The sequence below is a fragment of the Myiozetetes cayanensis genome, unplaced genomic scaffold, assembly GCF_022539395.1.
Source record: "Myiozetetes cayanensis isolate MyiCay16 unplaced genomic scaffold, myiCay2020 scf9, whole genome shotgun sequence".
Taxonomy (NCBI): Eukaryota; Metazoa; Chordata; class Aves; order Passeriformes; family Tyrannidae; genus Myiozetetes; species Myiozetetes cayanensis.
The window spans coordinates 10,654,706-10,679,054 of record NW_026088185.1 but is presented as its reverse complement, the minus strand read 5'-3'; the positions used below and the strand labels follow the sequence as shown (position 1 = coordinate 10,679,054).

Sequence of the window (24,349 nt, the reverse complement as noted above, 5' to 3'; positions counted from 1 at the left end):
GGTAACTTTAAAAGACTCACCTTGTGGGAGCTCTACCCGGTACAGAGGCAGCAGATCACCTAAGGACATGTCACGTGTTTGTAGCAACACAACTTTAAAGGACAACTCATTTAATGTATCAGGGACTTATACACCTCCAAAAAAGCTGGGATTGAAAGCAGAAAGAAGGAATGATGGTCCAAAACACTTCTGTATTTCTTTCCAAAGTCTAAACCTGCAACTCAGCTACCATTTCCCTGAGGAAGGTAGCATTAACCTGGCACTGCAAGATTTGCCAAGAAGAGATTGGTGGTTAGGCAATACAGTGTGAGAAACACTTGTAATCTACCTGATGCCTTTAAAATGGCTTCCTCTGAAGCCAACCTTCAAGATAAACAGTTACCACAACCACGAAGAAAATAAAATGTTGCAGCAATAGTTATAGAGGTTTGAAGATTCCTTTGAAGGTCCTCAGCTCCCCAGGATGCCGCTGGCAGCACAGCTGCCATTCCCAGCTCTGCCCCGTGCCCAGAACTGCCGGCTAAGCCAGAACTGGTACTCCAGAGTCTGCAGGGTGGTGGGCACAGGTACTGCTCACAGCCCAGTATGGCCTAGTTGCTCTGTGCTGCTTATGCTACACAAACAGTAAAAGACAAGAAAATTGGAGCTCCATAAACTATCTGCTTTTGTAGTGAACAGGCAGAGGAAAAGCTTGTTTTGTGCTTAAAGAAACAACAAAATTTGGTGTTACTAAGTTACTAGTGTTAACTGTGCCTTCAATAATAAGCCACTGTCTAGCTTCTCACAAAACACAGCAAAAAAATACAACCAGAACAAAAGAACCGTTTTCTTCAGAATAACATGGCATGATTTTATACTTTCAGATTAAAGAGGCACATTGATAGACATATAAAATACATAAACACAATCATAAAACCCTTGTTTGTTTGCACCTCTAAACCTTTCTCTGGCTTTTAAAATGGAAGACTCCTCCTTTGTTTTGAGCACATTTCCTCTGTATTCCATAAGGTGGGGGCTCCCTGTTGCTTGGGAAGGTTCCCTTTATAGAATGTTGAACAATGAGTTTGGAAAAGTTTTGATTGATAATAGCTTACATATGGTGTTGACAAAAAAAGAGTCTATTTTAAGTATCCTTCTTCTCTGAGAAGAGATTTTAAAGAGGCACCATGTGTTCCAAACTTGCTGGAAACACTTGAGCCTCCTCTCAGAGCCTGCCTCTGGAACTGCTCCCTGGTTTGTTGTGATGGAAACCATAATCCAAAGAGTGGTGGAAGTTTTATTTCCTGTGCTTGTGAGGCTTTGAGAATACGGTAGGACTAATGTGTAACACGTACCATTCTGAAGGGGATTCCCAGAAAACATTCATACACTGGTCTCAGGTACATGGATCCAGAGCCATAGATATGTTTCTTCCACATAAACTCAGGAAAAGGGCTAGTCTGCTTCCCTAGTGTTTGCAATTTTAAAATCTATATACAATACATTATTACAAGAAAATGTGAGCTTTAGTTAAAGAGACATTTTGAAATGCATTTGACCAGATATCAGAGAAATGAAAGTGCATGAAACCTTTTTTATTGAGATGAGTCTTCAGGTCTTTCTTACTTTTCATCAAGTTCTAATTCTAAAACATAATGTTAAAGGCATCAGACATGCTGGCTTTCAGATAAGAAGTTCATGTTTCTGACCACAATAAAGAATTCCAGGAATTCGTCTTTCAGCAAATAATAGGCAGGAAGGACATTGTGACCTTGCAACATTTCAACCTGCATCGAGAGCTGCCTGCCAACTTAAATTTTGCCTAGGATTTCTATGATTACACAGCATTTCCTTTTCTAAACAGTTTCACTACTTTGTGTAATCATTTATGGTATTATTCACAGAAGGGTGAAATAATCCCTATCAACTTTAGTGATTACAAAACTTTCCAAGAACAAAGAAAGATTATCCTCATCAAATTTTGTCAGAAAAGTAGTACCAGTTTATAGTAATTTTATAAACACTTTTGTAAATGTCTACACCTATGATAAGTCACTTGGAACAGAACAAAAAAAAAACATGCAGAAGGGGGTTTTTGCTTATGAATTCTCTTTGAATGAAATATGCTTTCAATAAATATATTATCAACTCTGATCATGGTAACAAGATCTCTAACAATTATTTACCATCTGCAACATATCACTTGATAATGCAGAGGATGTGTTCCTGTTTTCTGGGTATCTACAACTTTATGTAATGGAAGCAGAGCTCTGCATACAAAGAGTTAAAGTTTAAAATATTATCTAAGTTACGTGTTTCCATTTTCAGTATATGCTGAGAAGTGAGAAAGCACTACTAAGTTTATTTGTCTGCTTTACTTACCCCACAAGGCTCTTGATATAATGATAATCAAACATCAGAGGTTCATAAGATGACTTTGACTGTGATGGAAAAAGATGGTGGTTATCAAAACAGCAAACCATGTTACCTGGTTTTGGTTAAACTACTTCAGTGCTTGCATTCTTCTTCCCAGCATCAGTGTGGATTAACTACAGGTTTATTTCACAAATATACAAAGTTATCTCTAAGGTATAGCAAAGGTTATTTTAGTCTAAATTAAAACCACCTGAATTTTAATGCAAAATAATGAAAGAGTCGTGCACATCCATTCAATATTTTTGAAGTTTCAACGACCATATTGGAGCCTTTGGCCTGATTCAAAGAAATGTTTTATTAAGGATGTTAACTTCACTGAGATCATAATCCAAGTAAGCAAGCAAGTGAAAAAAACAACTTACCATTGGACAGTTCATAATGTTAGCACCATTGCTGACATCTGCAACTAGAGACTTTCGTGTTCCTTAGTCTTTTAAGTGAGAGGTGACTGTACTGCATTCATAGCAATAGCTTGTACTGCGAACACCAAATGCACGAGTTTAGGCAAAAACCTTGGCAGAAGGATAGACTTCAGCTTTACATCATAATCCTGCGCAAGTAATCGTGACATTGTGAAGGGTAAATACCTCGATGTCTCACTGCCAGGTCTTGTAATTTTAGAGACATTTTACCTTGTGATATTGCTCTCATCCTTGTGAGAGCTTGTTTTGGTCAAACCACGACAGAGCTCTTCCTTGCCCCTCAGTAAAATTTCCCTTTTCACTTCTGAGTAAGAATGCAAGGATAATTTTTTAGACATGTGGCACAAAGGTATTTTGCAGATTGGGGGAATATCAAACAGCCCACCCACAACCCCTTTTCCTTGATACTTCCAGCTCCAGGAACAATGTTTACTGGAGAAGCAATTCATTTCCCTGTAAGGAAACAGGGAATGGATAAATGCTACCACCAGGGAGCATTTCATATTCTTAATGAACAGTCATTTCTTTAGCTAGTGCATGCAGACTCACAGAATGCAACTGCTAAGAAAAAACATGTGCTTTCCATACAGAAACAATAAAAACTTTCCAAAAGTGTCTTTCAAGATTCTCTTTCTTCTTCAACCTGAGCCAATGCATTCTAATCCCATGGAGTAATTGCAGACATGCAAAAATGTCTGCCTCAACTGATGCTGCATTGTTCCTTGCAGCACCCTGGAGCAGCTTCCTTTTCCATGAGCTATGCTTATCACATCCTGTTCTTCATTCATTTTTCCCAGGAAAGGTTCCCTGGCACAAATGAGTTTCCCTGAAACACTATTGCTCCATTCCTTTCCTCTGCTGCCTCATCATGTGAATGAAGCACAGTCACTTCAGGGAGCAGAGATGCACCACGGCTGTTCTGACCCCCTTTACTACAGACTAGATAAGCCCAGCTGGTAGGGAGTTCAGGAGAGAGTCTGGGTTTTGCACAGCTTGAAACCTCACATCTCGAGCCTCGGACTGCAACGGACTGACAGCTTCAAACCAACACTTCCATCCACTGCTTCTCTGCAACATCCTACCCCAAAGCACCTTCCATGGATAAAGTCCAGGTAATTAGTATCCACAAAAAAACCCCTGTGGCTGCCTTGTAGAAACTAGGTTTTATTTTTTTAAGGAATAAAGAGGTTAAGATGGCTTTTGAAGTGAGACACCAGACAGATTTACCAACTGAAAAGTTCAATTGTAACTAAAACCCTGGCAGATGGACCTCCACAGAGGGATGTTTACTTACTGAGGCAGTCAGGAGCACAGCTTTATGGTCATGGAGATAACCCCCTTACAGATCTTCTAGCAGTCAATGTTAACCAATAATAACATCCTTAACAACCGATCCCAGTTACCTTAAGCTATTCTAAATACAGCTTTTCAGTTTGGGGCCTGGCTCTCTCAGTCAAATCTCTAGAAGCACTAACAAATCCCAGGTAACAGACAGGCTGAGGGTTAGGAATTTATTCTTAAAAATTCCCCTATAATTACTTGTTAATTCCTCCAACCTTCCACAGATGCATGGAAGCATATATACACATATGAGCAGAGGTAAAGCATGCAGATTATATTCTGAGGCAGGAACTGAGGTCAAGAGGATTTCCTGTTCATCAAATAAAAGTGATCCAGTTTCATTGTGTAGCCTACTTCTGTAATGTTCTAGCTAGGGGAATACAAACTGGGTAATTTAAATACAAAGTAATCCTTTTTTCACTTAGACACACGTCAAACATTATGAGGAACAGTCTGCCATACAAGAACACCTTTCTGCACTCCGAGCTTCCTATCAGAAAAAGTAATGACTGGGTGCTGATCTTGCTTACACCCAAGGGACTGCTATGAATTCTGGCCTTGCCTTATGGATGATGTAGTTTTAGTAAATAGTGGGGAGATCTGTTAATAGTTGTATATGTAAATATATACTGAAAGGGAATACTGAGAGACTGTCTGTCTGTGTTCCCAGTGCACTAAAATTCTCCTAGGCTGGGAGCATTAGAAATGCTTTGCCTTCCTAAGTAGGACTGAAGAATGCACACAGAGTAAACTACTTGCAGTATTGTATTATTTCCCTTAACCAGAAAAGGTGGACAAGTTTAAGCCTTAGGAGACAGCAACTAGCAGAACTGCATTTAGATGGCTTTGCCTTACAAAGTACCGTTTGGACAAGAAAGTCATTGACTCCTTAAAGTAATGTCTGTGCCACTTAGGAAAAGAGAATCTCAAATGCCATCATACAGATGAAGAGATCTAAGGACTCTTTTTTGTTTTGTTTTCACAGGCAGGGCTGCTCAACTGGCTCATGCTTGTGTATCAACCCCATCTGCAAACATGAGTAAGCACTGTTATTGACTCCTGTGATTGTTATCAGGCCTCATGTGATCCTAAACCCCCATTTCACACAAGCACGTGAACTGGGGACAGTCTTGATGGCACTGGAAGATACACACTCCTTGTCTTCAACATCACACAGCAAAGCTTCCAAAAACGTGTCTTTGATGAGCATATAAATTCAGAAAGCCAGAATAAAACAAACCAAAAGCAGTCAGATCACAGAGTTTAGTTCATTTTACAAATATTAAGGCACTGCTGTCATTTTTGACTGCTTTTATTCAGAAATATTGGACTGGAACAAACACAAAAGACTAAGGGGGAAGAGGAGCAGGTAACACCAGGACACCAACAGCTATGCAGATGATGGTCTGATGCAATGAGATTCATTTGGGGACAGGAGGCTGCCCCAGCACTGGTTCAACTGCAGACAGCAGGCTCCACAAGGGAGAACTGCTGCTGAGAGAAGGCACAACCCTGCAATCCAGTATTGCAGGGCTGACCACACGCAGAGACAGAATATAAATGGTTCCTCACACTTCCACAAAGCTCAGGACTGCTGTACCAGGCCAATACCTGAGCAAAGAACCCAATAACTTCTGAGCATCTGCACTCCTGCAGGAGCCCAGTCTAGGACAGTTTTTTAAAAATTAAAAACAGCCAAGACTTAACAGAAGGAATAGGCAGCCAAAGGGGAGAAAGGAGATGAGTGAACCTTTTTCTGCCCACAATTAAATTGTTTGCAGGATGGAGCACTTAAAGGCAATTTGGTGACATCTGCTACATGAGGATCCTGAGGAGGATGCAGCAATACTCCTTACTCATAAGGGTGAGCAGGGTGACTTTTTATCACCACTGGCTATTTTCTCTTTCCTCTAAGAGGCACAGCTGTTAACCAGAGAGATACATGAAGCAGGAAGTACTTCTACTTTCCTTTTCTAGTGTTTTGGAAACAGTTAATGAGAAGTCTGGGTCAGAACTTAAAATAATATGAAGCTTAAAGTAATCTAACAAATTCCTGTAGGAGAGAGCTTTCAAGAGAACGAGTGCTGTGTTTCTTCTATTTTGGTAAGGAGTACAGCACACAACTTGATTGCTGAACCAAAATTCTCTATATGTTGCACTGCAATTCAAGCTCTGCTTCTTTCCATCAATGTCCTTCATATGCTCTTCCCCTCCCCTCCTTTTGACTGCCAGGGAGGTCTGACTTTGACCCTATGCATATCCCAGAGGACTGTTAAATAGGACAGAGAATTATAATGTAGAAAAATAAGCCACTGATACTCAAGTCTTAAATCAACATTAGAACAGGAAGCTTCACTCTGGTGTACTGGTCAGGGAAGTATCTGAAGCACAAACACTGGGCAATCTGGTCCATGGAGAGAGCTGGCTCCGAGAGCTCCACTGCTCTGAGGAAAGCAGCATACAGCTCTGGACTGTGTGTACAGCTTGGTTCTAGGCTGTCCCCTACATAACACCACAGAGACTATTTTACTGCTCCAAGGCCACGCCAGAGTAGAACAGGCCTAGTTTCATACAAAACTGGGCTTGGACTGTACTCAGTGAAAAGATGAAAGTCACTGCTCCTCTTCTGAGACAAAGCCACATGGACAGTAAGACCCTAAAACATTTTTCAAGAAGTTTTTAAGAAAACTTATCAAACTGAGAAAATGAGGCTCAGATTTATAAAATACATTTTTGAGTAATAATTTTGACTCAAAAAACCCAAGCAAACAATAAACCAAACGCTAAACAACCGAAAAACCAAAAATTCCTAGAAATACACACAACTCAAAAAGCAAGAGCGAAACTATGTAATCCATGGTGCTTCCATAGAATATTTGGTAGGACTGGAGTTAGTACACTCAGCAACACCTTACCTTGTTGGGTGCCCAGGCTCCTCAGTGAATTGCAGCTTATTCTGAATCATGCTGAATTCAAAGGCAGTCATTTACAAGGCTGAATAAGTTTTGAGTCATGTCTTATGCGAGCTGACTTCAGTGAATGGTATCAGGCAGTTGCACTGCCGAAGTCACTGGGAAACCCTAGGTAAGCAGGTCTTCGGAAACAGAGCCATCAAGTCTCAAACAAGCAAAATGCATGTTTTAAAAGCACATGCTAATGAAACACAAATACTGGAGGTAGACTTGACCCAACAGAAACTGCACTAGGCTGAGACTGGAGAACTGCATTCTCCCATTGGCTCAGCAAGCAAACCTGCATAGTGGAACCCCATTTCCATCCGTAAATGAACATACTGAATAAAATGCTCTGGAAGCTGCATGAAAAACAGGTTTTTCATTTCTCAGTGGTGTAAAAAGATCAGTTACAATGGCTGGCTTACAGGGCAGACATACATTAACATTTCTGTTAACGTTCTTTTGTGTTCTCTACGAACACAACACCTTTTTAGGAGTGGTATAGGTTTCTGTACCTTATCCTCACCACAAATACACTAAGGAGTTAGGGCATGACATGCACTGTTAAACTATTTGCTGTGAGCTGGTTAAGCAGCCATATACCTAGGAAAACAAACCTGTATAGCAAGCAAAAAAGACAATTGTTCTTTAGGAATTTCATTACATCTGAGAACTAAGCATAAGGAAGATGAGCAAAATTAAGACAGTATTTTAAACACCAGGACTATTTAGCCATCATGTCTTGTATTTACACATGCTTTCTGACCTCTTTAAAGTGTTTATGCCTCATACCATGTGGGGCCTTACTTTGGTACCTTTTATTTAAAAACCTTTACAGTGAATGGTTTAAGAGTTCTGGCAGACCCATTTCAGTATAACACTAACTGTGCAGTAGCTTGCACAATGCCTGAAGAAACTCCACGGAGCACAGTCTGCTCTTGCCTGAGAAGCCAAAACAAAACAGGATGAATGACAAATCCCTATCTCTCAACAGTGAGGACAATACTTTTATTTCCAAAGTGACTTTTCTTCTATATTTGTTTGGTATTGCTCTTGTTTGCATTGGTAAAATAACCATTAAGAATACTAGGATGGACGATGGCACTGAGAATAATGTGATTGAATTATAAAAAGCTATTCAAAGAAGTCATATTAACCATGCTTCATTTAAATCTCCTAAACACATACAGTGTATTCTTTTTTGGGAACTTTGTTCTGCATTTAGGGTCAGACATTCAAATACCCCCTGAAAATACAATCTTTCTGGACAATTTCTAGGGGAAAGAAAAAAATCAGAAGAGAAAATGAAGTGTGGAAAACGCAGAAGCTGAAACTCAAACCCAGAGCTGTTTCACAAACTAACAAGCATAAGAAATTAATCCAAGCTAAGCTGTTACAGCAGACTGTAGGACTAACGTGCAAGTGTTTGATGCATACCAGAGAGAACCTTGAAAGAGAAAAGACATGTGAATAAAATATGACTCAATAAAATAATTCATGCTGAAATGACAGGATTTTAATTATGTGCAACTTCAGCCTTGCGAATATGAAACAGGAAGCACCTCAGGCATTGAAGGCCCTGATGACAGAAGTTACAAATTTATTCAGTGATTTGCTTTATGAAACATTAAGTTGGATGCAGCATTTGGGGAGAAAAAAAACAAACCAAGAAAAAAAGAAAACAAGCCACAACCAGCAAACCCAAACCAAAACATAAAACACAGTAATACGAGCAAACCCACAAAGACCACGTATTTAGATGTGGTCTTCATTAATGATCAGGATTACCAGCTTAAGAATAACTAAAGTGACAGCATCAAGCCACTTTCCTCAGATACCTGTGTGTTCCAGATCACTGAGGCATCAGCAAGGTGCTGTCAAGGCTCACAAAGAAATGCAGGCAAGTGAAAACAAAATACGTGAAAGTGCATATGAGGATTTCAAAACAGTCTTATTCAGTACTAACTTGGGAACACAGAGAGCTCATACGCTTGGGAGTGGGATGTATATCTGGATAAAAGCTCCAAAATAGTTCCCAATTCATTCAGGAAGAAAGCAAGAATGGTAAAGCAATTACATATGGTGCTGTTCACAAAGAAAACAGGAAATATAGTCCACTGGGGAGAAATATAGAAGACTACTAAAACAGGCAGCCTGTTGTGAATGCAAACAAGAAATTAAGAGAGATGAGAAAGCAATTCAAAACTCCCCCACAACGGCTCTCACAAACCACAAAGCCCAGCAAACCAGCTAAGAAGCAAGCAAGCAACACTGTGTATCTAAATGAATCCTTTCAAAGTCCTCTTTGTTTTGTAGCTCATTCTACACCCAAATGGTACAGGGAGGGTTCTTTAAGTAAATGTCTAGTGAAACTTCAAGAAAAATTTAAGCAATAAGGAAAGATCATATAAATATAAGTTACAGGGGCACTGTCTTAGTAAAGCAGCAGGGAAGCTAAAGCAAACAATTAGGTCTTTTGTGCTCAAACAATTGGCGGGATTAGTGCTTTAGTGCTTGAACCGGACACAGAAATTTTACGTATCAAATAAACTGTGTTGAGAGTTTGGGTATCGATTTACATAAGAATATGACTAGAGATGTGTGTAGGAGGGGGCACACACTGTGACATGTACACTGGTTAATTTTCAGAATCACTTGCATCTAGACAGGCCTTGACTTCAAGGGACACAGCTGTGCCTGTCCCAGCAGAGACATGCAGACAGGCAGCAAGATAAGAGCTCACGAAAATCTGAGTACAGGAAACTAATGCTGGCCTTCCTCTGGCATTTTTTGAATGTCTGAATCAGCAAACCTTTTTTTTTTTTTCTTTAAGTAGCTTTGGGCATAATCTTTGAAACACAGATTTTATCTTTTTTCTGGGCACAGGATGAAAGAAATAATCACATAATGCACCATAAAGAAAGCAAAATGAACAAGAAAGAAAGGGAAGAGGATACTGAATATAAAAGAAAAACTAGGAACACACAAGGTTAAAGACAAGGAAAAAACAGACTATATTTTTCATTATATTGGCAGTGTGTGATTAGACAAAAACCCAAATGAAACAAGGAAAGAAATCCCTAATGGTCACACACATGGTCAGAAAATAATGCTTGGGAGAACCATCAAGAACTCTCTGGTACTATGCTTAACAGGAGAAATAAAATCCTGCAAATTAAGCTTGAAAATTCATAAATATAAGTATGAAATTAGAGGAAATTATTCCAACACCCGATAAATACAGCAGGGTCATCTGCAGCAGTGTGCTCAGTGTGGTCAGGCTATTAGAGACACCGAGATTTTTGAGGAAGGACAACCAAATGATTCTGAGATGGGATCAATGCATCTGTGAGTATCACCAGCTACTCATCTGTCAGAAGGCTAGGAAAGAAGAGGGTTGTGTGACAGTAAATAAGTAGAAAAGCACAAAGGCCACTTGACTGCAGACTGAACATATCAGACAGTCTCATGAGAAGGCACTGACTACTGCTGGAGAGAAGTAATCTCGGGTTCTTGCAAATGAAGGCTTCAGCACACGTGTCTTCACTATGTAAAGTGTTCTGAAGACCTCCCTCAAAACTGAGGCAAGTCCTCTAGACTTTGTTTCTTTCTGATAACCAGGACACCACCTCAGAATCCTACAAGAAATTCTCCTTGCCTCAGTTGTGAGGGAAGTTTTTGGCCTTTTAGCTGAGAGAACAACATCCAGACACAGCACTGAATTTTCTGTTTTGCTAAACTTGTTTTCATTTCAGGACTGATACAGCTTCTGCTCTAGAGACAGAATACATACAGCTTCCTCTTTATACAAATCTTACATTACCACCCACCTTTGATCCCCTTCCTCTCCCTACTTCTGCTATTATAATTTCACAGATTTTTCCAGAAGCAGCCATTGGATCACTCAAGCAGATCTCCCGTATAATGCAGGCACTAACCTTCACCCAGCTGCCCCTGCTGAAACCTACATACTTGAGTGAAATGAAAGCAAGAGATTAAATTGTACGCTGCAGGAGACCCTGCAGCACAAGCTGTACTGGCAGAAAACTGGGCAAAATTCATGCAAATGATTCCATCAGGAAGCAACAGCCTCTGCAGCAGAGAAAGTCAGCAAACATTACCAATTTGGCATTAAAAAACCCCCACTTCTTTCCAAACAGAATCTGAAAGTAGAACATGAAATATGCAAAAATGACCACCCAGATAAAGAACTCACTTTTTCCTTAGATGTCTATACTATCTCTTAGCAATGGAACACTTTCTTTTTCCTTTGACTAACTGGTGTTTAGGATAGAACAAAAAACCAAAATACAAAAAAACCCCACCACAGAACAATGTGAACAACAGAAAAAGCCCCCCCTTACTCACAGAAGAAATCCTGCTGCCTAAGATTTTCTTATAATTACTGGTTTAATGCAGCTGATACAAATTCAGACTCAACATACATTCTGTAGATTTGCTTCGGAAACTTTTCAGTAGGTACACCATCTAACAGTTTACAGTTCAAGACAAGATGATTCTGCCATCTTGCCAAGTACTCATACAAATGTTTTACTACTTTCTTAGACAGAGGGCTGGACAGAAAGATGGAAATCACACAGAGACTGAACTATAACAACAGGAATGATGCCTTCTGAGAACACACCTAAGCAGAAGTCCACAAAGAATTCCTATACCAACCAACGAGGCACACTACACCCAAAGGATCAGCAATTTCTCTATTGTTCTACCTTATGAAAAGCACTTCTTATCTCAGACCAAAAAAAAAAAAAAAGAGTGACTTAATGAAAAAATGTAGGAAACAGGCTAACAGCTCTGAAGGTTCTGCTCTAGGGAGCTGAGCCTGAGGTACACCTACCTAAGGGACAATTACCCCATTGATAATTAAAAAGGACAAAGTACATGACTAAGCTCATTACAGATTTTAGTAATATATGTACTTTGAGCATACAGAAATGAGAGATTTCAGGCAGCTGCCAATCCAAGGAGACCTTTCCATGACTTAACTTCCACCCTAATCACACCAGCAGTGATTAGATCTTCACCTGTTAAGTAGTCAACACCTTGCAAGACATGGGTTCTAGACTAAAAGAATTCATTGTCAGTAGCTTGTATGTCACTTTATACTGCAGACCCTCAATCCTGTTCCCTCTGAAAGTATATAAAAATATCCCCCAAAGCATTATTTACACTCATCAGTTCTCATGAAACGAACACTACAAAAAATAACATCACAAGTAATGACCTTGTTTGGCTGTACTGCAGATAAGAAGCATGAAGGTCCTCAGACAACATTAACACCACCAGCAAGCACAGAAGCCAACGTTCTGACAGATCCTGGGGTGTAACAAGGTACCCACTTCATCTTAATTGCACCACTGAAACTTCTGCTCCCAGACTTGGCAGCTGGGACTTACATTATGGATGCTGCTCTTGCCAAGTGGTTCCAGAAAGTTCAGAAGAGAGAGATTATCAAGGCACTTCCCCTTCCCCTTTCTCATTCCAAATTTCTAGGGATGTGCCAGCTGCTAATTAGTGTAAGGCAGAAACAGCCTGTTAGCTGCTCTGATTTATCCAGGCAGCCTCTTCCACGCCTTCCCAATCAGACTATGAAACCTCTGCAAACTTAAGGTGGGACTTCACCTCTAATCCCGGAAACTCAGATTTCTTCTCCACACACAAACCTGTGCAGAAGCAGAGCTTTTTATGTAAAAGGTTACTGTCAACTGCAAAATATAGCTTAGAGGAACATTCAAGGCACATCACCACTTGTTTCCAAACAGCCCATGTCCTTAAGGCAAAGGGCTGCATCCTTGGTGAAATGCCATCTTCTCTGCACTTTGCTTTGCTGTCCTGCTCCTTTCTTAGTGCCTCCCTTGGCACTGCAGTACCAAGCTCACTATCAAAAGCCTTGTTCTGTGACAGCCAGAGGAGCGATGAAATGGCACACAAGAAGCTACAGCATGTCTAATTTTAGCTTCCCTCTATTTCTGACGGAGTAACTTCAAAGGCAGCAAAAAAGTTGCAGTCTGCTCCCATTAAAATGCATGACAATTTCCCTACCAACGCCAGTAAGAGAATCATATTTTAGGAAAAGGACACATCACTGAAATCAGACAAAATACACCTGACAGAAAGCATTGTGATTAACAGGGTGTTTTCAATGGTGCCATAGATATACAGTGACTTACTTAACCTGCATCCTATTTGGCAGGACTGTAAAAATCCAAAAGACTAGCACTTCAGCAATGGAAAATGAAGATAAAAGACAAGGAGGGGAACCCCTATGACTCACTGTGCAATTCCATTTGCCCCAGCTGCCTTTCCCTTAGAAGAACAAAAGCATGGCTATGTAGGCAATACCTTCTTTTTTAACAGCTAAATACCTCCTCCTGCACCCACACGTGGTCCAGCACTTAGAGATCAACTATCACACCCATGTAGGAGGGAAGAATAAAATTAAAAATACTTCCCACTACACACACTTGTATCTCATCTTATTTTAGGCTGTGAGCCATCATGTGACCACAGCCTGCAAGGAATCTCAAAGGCCCCCACCTGCAGCCAATGAAGCACACAGGACACAAATCAAGTTTAACCACAGGACACAAAAAACGCCCAGGAGCTGTGAAGTTTTGAAGGAAGATGATTGCTACTGTGACAAACACAACATTTACAACTAAATAGAACCTGAAGTGATGGTAAGGTCATGTTTGAACATGCCTTAAACCCTGGAAAAAGTTGAATGTGTCCCCTGAAGTAATCAGGCAATGCTGGAACAGGAGAGAAAGGAACCACAATCAACATGATAAACATACTTTAACATGTGAATATAAAAATAAGCTTTCCTACTGTCAGGCACTGAGGTGCCTGTGTGAATTCACACATACAACAGATCTTCCCCATATTGAGAACACTGACAAATTGCCACTTTAAAATAGGCAGGTACTGCAGAGAGAACACAAGACACTATCGTTGACTCAGGACGAAAGCCAACAGAAATACCAAGAATTTTCAGTAAGACAAGCCTAAATAATTTAAATAGCATTTAATGCTTCTTCCATTTTATTCTTTACCCTGCTAACACTCTCATTAATGCCAGTCACTTCCCAGCCACAATAGCTTTGTGGCCAAGGCCATCTACTGGTGAGTGGGGTGTGCAAATTAATGGGGATTTTGTTGGTCAGATTTAATTAGTGCTTGTTAAGATTTAGGCACAGGCATTGAAATTGTGCTAGGCAGCTGTCAGGAATTATTAAACATGACCACAGTTTTAGATGGACAAATAAAAAATTAAGGCTTCCCAAACTCCACATGAACCTAAACAAACATGATTTCTCACAGGGGAGAAGAATGAGGTCCTTTGAATCTCCATCCCCAGCTGAAGTGCAGTCCAGACACCTCGTGTGACCTTACAGTTCTGTGTAAAATGAATGACAAGTGTTGCTAAAAGAGATATGAATTTTACCTAAAAATCACTACCAAGCCTGGTAACATTGTTTTCAAGAATTAATGGGGTCTGAATGAAGACATTTGTAGCCTAAAACTGCAAATATTTTAGACTGTCATGTGTGGGGATTTACAGGCTACACACCATAATTTCAATTGTACTTGTCCCCCACATAAAGCAACAGAAATGGAATCCAGGTAATTATATGGAAGGGAAATTAGGTACACCCAAATCCTTACACACTGTGATTTCAAAGGTGATGTCTGAGACAAATCATAGGAAAATTTGGGATCCCCACACCATTCTACTCTTCCCTGCTGAGCATCATTATTCCCAAACCATGAGAAGTTTCTAATGAAACACTTCCTTTAGTTCATTTTTAGAATTCTGAACACTAAAGTTATCATTATGATTTTTAGGGTGAGGTGTTTGAATGGCAGCACTGGAAACCCCAAAATTACAAGACAATATTCTATCTTTGTCTAGATTGAGATTAAGCAAACTTAACCTTTTATTCATCCTTTTTGCTACAGGAATTTGGGACAGCCTTGATAGCATATAGAAATATATTCACTTGAAGAAACTAAAGACATTTTTTATGGCTGCCTTTGGATGGCAATATTGAGACCAGGAGTTCCTGTTTTGCCTGAACAAATGACACAGAAGAAAAGTATTTCCATGAGAGAAAACATGGATGTCATAAGATGATGATAGCCCTTTAGGGACATTCACTTCAGTCTGATTAACTGCTATGAAGATCAGACTTATGACAGAGAATTTACGGCTGGCAGGTAAAAAGGAGTCAAACCTTCCTATAAACTTCAATGTCCTCCAAGCTGTACATCTGTCTCTTACTGACAAGTTGGGTTGAGGTTGTATGTGCTGGTTTTTTGAGGTGGGGTGATGGTGGTGCTTTTTCTTCTGAAACCAGTATTAGACTATAAATCCAGATTAAATACACCAGTTTTATTCACTGTGGGAGAAAACCACTTTCCAATAAAGTAAGCTTTGTAATTTATTTGCCTTTCTGATTTATTTATGGTGCAGTAAGGCCACAGGTAGTTCTGTGTCTGATGGAGATTTGCAGTCTCCAGGACAATTTTTTAGATGAAGCTTAGAGGTGGAAAAACCCACAAACATCCAACAGCTGCCCCCTCTGGCCCCAATGCACAAGATACACAACTTCAAAAGAGTAAAGCAGTGCGTGTAAATTTTCAATTACATCTTTTGCAGCAAAACTGTGTTATCAATTTGGAGCACGTTTGTATCAAGTCACAATTTTATAGTGAACAAAACAAACAAACAAATTTCATTATCAGTCATACAGAAGGGTCTAGTTTGCCTTTGCAACCAAAAATGGAGCACTCACTAGTAAAAGGGTAATTCTTCATCAGTCATGACAGAGACTCTCATTCTGATATATCCAATCATACAAAACAGATACTAATAAAGTAACCCAAATGAAAAACTAAGATATACCAGTGTTTCTAAATAGACCTATGTTATTTAAACATGAAAGCAGACACTCCTGAATATGAAGATGGCTTCAGTGGCTTTTTTCTTATTTTGCTCCATCACAATGACTTCTTTCAGAAGTGCATCTGCACACTTCACTGCTGTTCTGCTTTGTCTCTTGTTACTCTGTCAAATAAGTCTGATTGCAGCTTCTTGCAGCACATCATTCAGCAGCCAAACTGGACTTGCCACCTTTGAGCAAATGGCCCACAGAATAATAAACATTTTTTGCTTTGTCTCAAACTTTTCCAGACTGACTGCATACACAATGGCTATATACACAGAATTCTGCTTCTCCCCTGAGGACAAGGCACTCTGTCATCAGTGAGCTTTGTCCAGAGGACAAATCACAAATTCTGCATTATAAAGCCAGGCTGCTGCTGCTAAGGCAGAACAAAGTAGCATAATTATTTTTCCAAGATTTGACATTAAAAACTTGTTGATAAGCTTTAAATGTTCCCCTCATTAAATCACTGGATCAAAAGAGCTGAACCATGGAAAATTTAATTTATACCTTTCAATCACAACTACTTTGAATCACAGTAATTATACCTTATACTTTCAAAATACTACACTAATGTCTACAACGTGTCTGGGTAGAAAGTCAGCTTTATATTTGAAGTTGATATAAGGGAAGAAGAAACCTGTTGTGATGCTCTCCTTTTGATTCACTTAAAAAAAGCCTCAAGCTACTTACACCAGGATTCTCGCGTTCCAAAAACCAGAGATAAACTGAGTTGTTCAGTTGCAACATTCAATTTTATGGATTTGGTCATTCTTTAACATGCATTTCAAACAGAGGACTTCATTTAACTTAACTGTCAGGCTGCCTTTTAAATTCATGGGTTTAACTGATTTTTCTTTCATGAACCTCTACATTTGGAATTGCTTATATGTTATTGAATTGAAAGGAATGGTTTTTTAATTTTTCAAAACATATGTATCTCTTTGTTGCATTTTCCCAGTGCAATGCTAAAAGCTTTTTTCTTACACCAATCCTGTAGCAAATACTGATAATGGCTCTAACTTTCTTAATCTCAAACATATTCAAAAGCAAGATTACCTCAAAATGAACTGCTGAGGCTAGACAATCTAAGAAGTCCATCTACCTCTATTTCATCTTGCATATTGTGCAGTTATATATTGTACAGTCCCTAGGGGAAAAAAAGAAACATAGGAAAGTAACTCAGAAGGGCCATCAGCCATTAAAGTGTTGTTTATCTTCAAACAGTACCATCTCTTCTCAGAATGTAAGTCAACATACCCATAACACCTGCCAGGGTGAAGCTTCTCTGCCTAAATGCCTTGGATGAGCATTGGAACCAATTAAATTTGTACTAGCCTGTTCCAGAGAAAAGGCTTTATTGGAATAGTGCAGCACAGTGAATGTTTCAAAAACAATTTTTGAGAATCAAACATACAAAATTCACCTCTTTTTTGGAGGAAAGGGCAAGAAGGAAAAAAAAAAAAGAGATCCAAAAACTCCTGGTATTTGTTACATTAGAACATTTACAATGGTACATAAAAAGGCTGTAGAAGGCATTTATTCTAATAGCCTTGGATGTTCAATCCGTGTAATTGTCCAGTCTGGTTTTGCTCCTTCTGTAAATTCTCTTTGGAACCTGGAAAAGGAAAGATAGTGAGTGAAGGGCTGTTAAAACTTACTTTATCTTACAGAGCTACTAATACAACAAGAAATCATTAGAAAATATTTTACTTCAGAGTTATTTCTGTAAAAGCTACTTATATTCTATACTTACGCCCCAAAATGGAAGATTAAAATTATTTCTATGGTAAGAAACAAAATCACTGACTTCAGAGTGTTTTGGTTCAGATCCCACAGAAAGGATCAGTCAGCCACAGTAGAGACCCAGATGTCAAGGGTTTTCCCAGCAGTAACTATGAATGAAGCTTTGTGACAGATCTTCGTCTGTCGCCTGTCAGTAAAGGGTTTCATTTAATGGGACGGTAATTGCATTGAGAAGGGAAATCACACGCTACACAGGCTACTTGAAAATTCTCATTTTTACTGAACTATACTCTAAAAAGTAATGTATTTTGAGAACTACATCAAAGATCAAGTAAACTGTAGCACTAAATCTCCCTGAAAGAAAACTCCACAGTTGTCAACAAGAAAATGAAAACATCCACTCCTATTTTTAAAGTCATCTTCTGCCTTTTATAGTCATTAATGACTTGTTCTCTGAGCATGTCAGCTTTGACTGCTTGTCATCTAAAGATAAGCCTAAGCTTCAAGCTGAATATTCATGCTCCTAAATAACCTGCTTATCATGGACAAGAGCAGTATAACATCACTGCTTTGCAATTACATGCAAATCCACTCCTGCAAACTGTCTTCTTCAGACACCCAAACACTTAACACTGGGCTTCCAAGGCCTGTAGTGTCTTTGCCCGTTTGTGTTTAGGTTAAGGAACACGTACTTGCAAAGATCTCTCTGCTAGGGATTGGGAAGATATTTAGGCTTAAGATATTTAGGCTTAAGGCTCTTAAGGTTAATGGAACCTTAGAAGCCTCTAACTCTAAGGAAGACGCTGAATTCAGCTACGAGATGGATTCACAAAATCCATTCAGGCAAAAAGCACTGGTGTCCTCATGAGTGTTACCTTTGCTTCAGAGCTCCTCATCAAGTAGACCCCATACTTTCAGTTTCAAAGGTGGGAGTAAATCATTGACCATATTGCATTTCTCACACTAAAATCGTCGTTTCTCCCAGCTTCTGAGAATCTTATTTCAGGATATTTTGCCAACTGTGCACATATTTTCTGTACTGCTCCAACATCAGTACACAAACACAGACATTACTTACAAGCATTCCTGTGAAAAATCCATCTACCTTATGTGTGCTTTGAAGGCTTGAACCAGTGGCATGAATTATTTGAACACCAGGTGATGCTTCCTTTGTTCTGCCTTTCTGCAGAAAGCATTTGGCTAAATAATTTCCTCTTTCATGAGCTACTTTTTCAGCTAATTGCAATTCTGACTTCTGTGGGGAAGTGACAAGTCGACAGCACTACACTTCACTGCTTGGCTTGACTGCATTGCTGCTGTGCTACAAGAAATGCGAAACAAGCACTGGCCTATTTCCTGAAAGCTGCAGAGCAGTATAGGAAAGGATCAGAAACCTCACTCAATGCTCCAAATACATCTCTTCCTGATAGAGAAAGAGTTCCCATTAATGTCAGCTCAGTAACAAGGTAGTAACACAGTCGAGGGGTATTTAAAAAATTTGGCCCTAAAATCAAAACTGGAAAGCTGGATGAGAATGAACTTACTTTAGAATCAAGGTAAATTAAAACAGACCAGGTTCTCCACTGGTACAGTGTGAATGCTTACAGTTCCACAACTGCTTACCACACAGCCAGCACAAGTACGTGGGACAAAAAAGGGACAAGTAAACTTACTCGTAGTTTGCTGTTAAAAGATGTTTTTTTTCTTTTGTGCTTTCATCTCCAAACACAATCTGAAAAACTTTGGCTCCACCTGGTACTTCATCAGGTAGATTAGCACCATTCAGATACCAGAAACACATCAGGATGCTTACAAACTTTCTTCCTGTTGGAAATAAATCAAAGCACGAGTTAGACCTCATGTTTCTCATTGGTCAAATATTCCTATTTGCTACCCAGCATATATTCTAGTGAGACTCTGGAAAGGACAGCTGACTTCAGCCATAAAGAATACAAGATAGAATAATGAGTGAAAAAGTATTTAGAGCCCTATTCATGCTGTTTGGCAACAATAAAAATACTCTGTTGAAAAGCATGTATTTTAGCATGAGTGTGGTGTGACATTGTATATTATGAAACTGTATGAAAAAAAGCTGGTTCCCACAAGGTCCAAAGCTAACTACTGATACTGACAGAAGTACACAGAGTGGTTCAAATTCAGGAACAACCTAAGAGGAAAAAATAAAGCCTATCTCCCAAATCAGGAAAAAAAAAAACCCAGTTGGCCTGACTTTTTATTTCAACTCGAAATGCTCAATGGAAGACCCATGGTTAGAATGCAAATAATCTCAACTGTGTCTGACAGTGAACAGAACACTTAATGTTGGTATCCAACCAAAAGAAAAACTTGTATGAGCTCATCAGTAGCTTAATAAAAGCAGTCAGGGAGTCCTAGAACAATATACACTATATGAAAAAAGACTAGAACAGCAAAATTTATTACATTATCCAGCCTTCACTATTTTCTTGGAGAACCTATTTTCTTTGTTGAAGCAAACAGCTTTCATATAGTAGAATAATTGGTTTTGAGTGGTTGAGGACTAATAACATAAAATTCTGTACAAAAGAATAGGAATAAGCAAAACCTGAATAGAAGTCAAAACCATACCATGACATATTAACAATAAACTTTGTTTCTGGTTTAAAAGGAAATCAAGAAATTACATACAGATGAGCTACAAACAGAAAAACAAGGAGAGAGAAACAGTACTTAAAAACATATCTGTAAGGAAAACACCTGCTTAGTGGCAAAACCAGGAAATAAAACTGCTCACTGCTGAAATGTTTTAGGATTCTAAACATACCATCATCATCATAGTAAATGCGAACATCTCCTTCTGTTGTGTACATGATTGAATCAATGTCAGCTGCTAAAGCATCCCTGTGGCTGTCAGGGAGCAAAGAAATCTTTTCCTTCAGCACCTGAAGTACCTAAATTCAGAAAAACTGTCACTTAGTTTTTCATTAGGAAATTGAAGTAACAATCTTTTCCTACTGCAGTTAATAAAATGAGCTGTATTGCTAAAACATTTGTGCAACATATACAACAGTGGAACTGAAAAGCACTGGGCACTCCTAAACCCTCATTCAGCAGCATTCAAGAAGATCCATTTACTGCTCAAAACTATTGGAAATCAAATATCTTAAAAAATGCTTAGCAAAGGTACTGTCAAAACAGCAGCTGCAAGGCACATAACCCCAGAAAACACCAGTTAAGCTTCCACAGTCATACACTCTGCCTTCTCACTGCTGATTTCTTGCTATGTGCAGGTTCCTAAGCTTTTGATTCAATTACTTCTTAGTTATCTCTCAAAAATTTCTTTGAAAATCAGTTTCATTACCATTAAGTTTATCTTTGCCATTTTGTGATCCACATTGCCTTCAAAAAAAGTTTAAACGCTTGTAAAACATAAAAGACTGCAAAATCATTGCTCTGGGAATTAGGTTCCATCTCACATTCACAGTATCTGAGTGTCCTACAACCTACACTGCTGTGCTAAGTACAAAAATGGTGTGGTGCACAAACTGCACAGAGGCATCACCTCAAACACACATTAGAAAGTCCAGTCACAAGAAACGACGAAGCTGTGCAGCCTGTATTTTTCAATAATACTCAGTTTTTACCCTAACTTGATTCGCCATTTCTAAACAACAAACAAATATAGAGGTTACACAGAAGCAAGAGGCAATCCTCGCTAGAAGGTACTGATTTCTAGTACATTTTTCAGGTACAAAATTCACTGGTCAAAGAAACAATGAAGTATCACAGCCTCATCTACTACACCACCAGGTTACATGAGGTCTCTGGACTAAGGTAAACCTGAAAATGTTAAGATGACCACAGGGAGTTTTCAAGAGGAAGCAGAGGAGATGCTCTTTGAAAACAACAGCAAGAAACAAACTCACATTTTATTGCTATCTCTGTTCAGAGAGAGGAGGCAAGATTGTTCAGAGGGGATGCACTAGAACAGCACCAGAGCTTTGGCTGCAAAGACATGGGTGGCAATAGGGCAGGCCAGGCTGACATCCTGTAACACGGCAGACAGAGACCTGGAGTATCTCCTCCACTTCACTCTGATGCATCTGCCACCTCCATGCCCTGGGAAGGCCAAGACAGCTTCAGCAATTAAAAATTCATAAAACCACAGAAAACACAGCACTGATATTTAACCAGGTCAGTCATATCCCTAACACCATGACACAAGACTGAGGCCTGTCAGCCCAAAGCAGTAATCAGCTGGATGATCTGCGGGGGGGCGGGGGGAATACATCAGTGCAGCAGGGATGGGCACAAACCCCTTCCTTTCTTCATCTGAATTCTGGTGCACAGACTGAGTCAGCTTCAGCTGCCTGCCTACACCTGGAGACTCACAATTCCACCTGCCATTCAGAACCCGCTGCCTTTCAATCCTTCCTGGTACACCTGCAACCTTCTTGACATTTGGTCCTTATGCTCAATGGCCAAAATGTACCTTAAATTCAGTAAATTTAAATTAAGTTTCATGCCTTGAAGTTAAACACAAAAAAAGCTGCAGGACAAACAATTGGTCTGTTCCATGATATGTTGTTTTTCCTGAATTAAACCATTGGCAGTACTTATAGATAATGACAGGTCAAATGCATGTTATTTCACAATGGAAAATCAGCTGCTAGAACAGGAGATGCATAGCACTTACCTCTGGTGAAACAAGTTCATCCAGCAGCTCAAGTTTACGCTGAGACAGCAGCTTTGAAACAACGGAAAAGGCCTACCAAAAAAAAAGTATATACATGAACAAGTAATGCTAGGTTGGATTCAACGTACAGGAGAGACATGGAGCATCTGGAGTGGGTCCAGTAGGAAGGATGACTGAGGGACCGGAGCCTTTCTTACGAGGAAAGGCTGATGGAACTGGGCCTGTTCAGCCTCGAGAAGAGATGACTGAGAGGGGACCTCATTACTGTGTATAAATATCTGAAGGGGGGTGCCAAGAGGATGCCACCAGGCTCTTCTTGCTGGTGCCGAGCAATAGCACATGAGGCAACGGGCAGAAACTGACACCCAGAAGTTCCACCTGAACATGAGGAAGAATTTCTTTACAGTGCAGGTGACTGAGCACTGGAACAGGCTCCCAAGAGGGGTTGTGGAGTCTCCCTCACTGGGAATATTCAAGGACCGTCTGGACGCAATTCTGAGCAATGTGCTCTGGTACGACCCTGCAAGAGGAGGGAGACTGGACCAGATGACCCACTGTGGTCCCTTCCACCCTGACCCATTCTGTGATTCTGTGATGATCTCAGAGGTCTTTCCCAACCTAATGGATTCTGTGATTCCACGAAACTAAACGCGGGCACCGCCATCCCCCGGGGTGGCTCGGGGGGTCCCTTCCCCTCAGGCCGGCTGCTCTGCCCTCCCGCTCACCTGCTTGGCCCCCCGCGTGAACTCCTCGATGCTGAACTCCTGATCGAAGTAGAGGCGGATGAGCAGGTAGTAGAAGCGGGTGCGGAGCCAGGCGAAGGGGCTGGTGATCCTCACCACCACCACGCGCCGCTGCGGGCCCTCGGGGCCGGTCCCGGCGGTGCTGGCGAACCGGGCGCTGGGCCGGGCCGGGGGGAGCCGGGCGGGCCCCGGCGGGGCCGTGGTGGCGGCGGGCGGCGGCAGGAGCCGAGCGGGGCCCGCCAGTGCCCGCGCCAGCCAGCGGACACGGCCCGGGGCCGCGCAGCGCAGCGCCATCCTCGGCCTGCCCCGCCCCGCGGAAACACAGCCCGCCGGTTCCGGCGCCGCGAGGGGCCCTCCCGAGGCCAACGGCGGCCCCCGGGGCGGGGGAGCGGCCACCCCGTCACCGCGGGGCACTCGCGTCCCCTCCGCTCGGCACTAGCCAGGCCACGGCTGGAGTGCGGTGTCCAGTCCTGGGCTCCTCAGTATCAGAGGGACTTGATGATCTCGGAGGTCTCTTGCAATCCAGTTAATTCTATGATTCTGTGATTCTGTGACAAGGACATAATTTGAGCGCAGGCCACAAAGACGATGAGGGGTCTGGAACATCTCTCATATGAAGAGAGAATGCGTGAGCTGGGCTTGTTTAGTCTAAAGAAGACTGAGAGGGGATTCATTAATGCATATAAATATCTCAAAGGCGGGTGCCCAGAGGATAGTGCCCAGTGAAGGAGCAATGGTCATAAACACAAACTAACACACAAGAAGTTTCGCCTCAGCATGAGGAAGAACTTCCTTACGCTGAGGGTGGCAGAGAACTGGGACAGGCCGCCCAGGGAGGTTGTGGAGTCTCCCCGTCTGGAGACATTCAAAACCCACCTGGACGCGTTGCTGTGCCACCTGCTCCGGGTGACCCTGCCTTGGCAAGGGCGTTGGACTAAATGATCTCCAAAGGTCCCTTCCAACCCGGGCAGTCCCGTGGTTCTGTGACCCGCGGGCTCCCATCCCTTTCCCAGAGGGAGAGGCCGGGAACGCTCCTGCGCGGGCTCTGCGTTCCGGGGGAAGCGGAGGGACGGACGCAGGTCAC

At 41.0% G+C, this 24,349-nt stretch overlaps 1 protein-coding gene across 1 annotated transcript; it reads right to left on the bottom strand.

The window, feature by feature from the left end:
- Positions 1-8,626: 8,626 nt before the first annotated feature.
- MAIP1 (matrix AAA peptidase interacting protein 1) lies at positions 8,627-23,574 on the bottom strand. The gene is made up of 5 exons (XM_050339986.1): positions 23,248-23,574; positions 22,523-22,594; positions 20,651-20,777; positions 19,521-19,671; positions 8,627-17,719 (listed from the first exon to the last, which is right to left on the bottom strand). The coding sequence occupies exons 1-5, from the start codon at positions 23,557-23,559 to the stop codon at positions 17,641-17,643; spliced, it is 741 nt and encodes a 246-aa protein (XP_050195943.1). The 5' UTR covers positions 23,560-23,574; the 3' UTR covers positions 8,627-17,640.
- Positions 23,575-24,349: the final 775 nt, after the last annotated feature.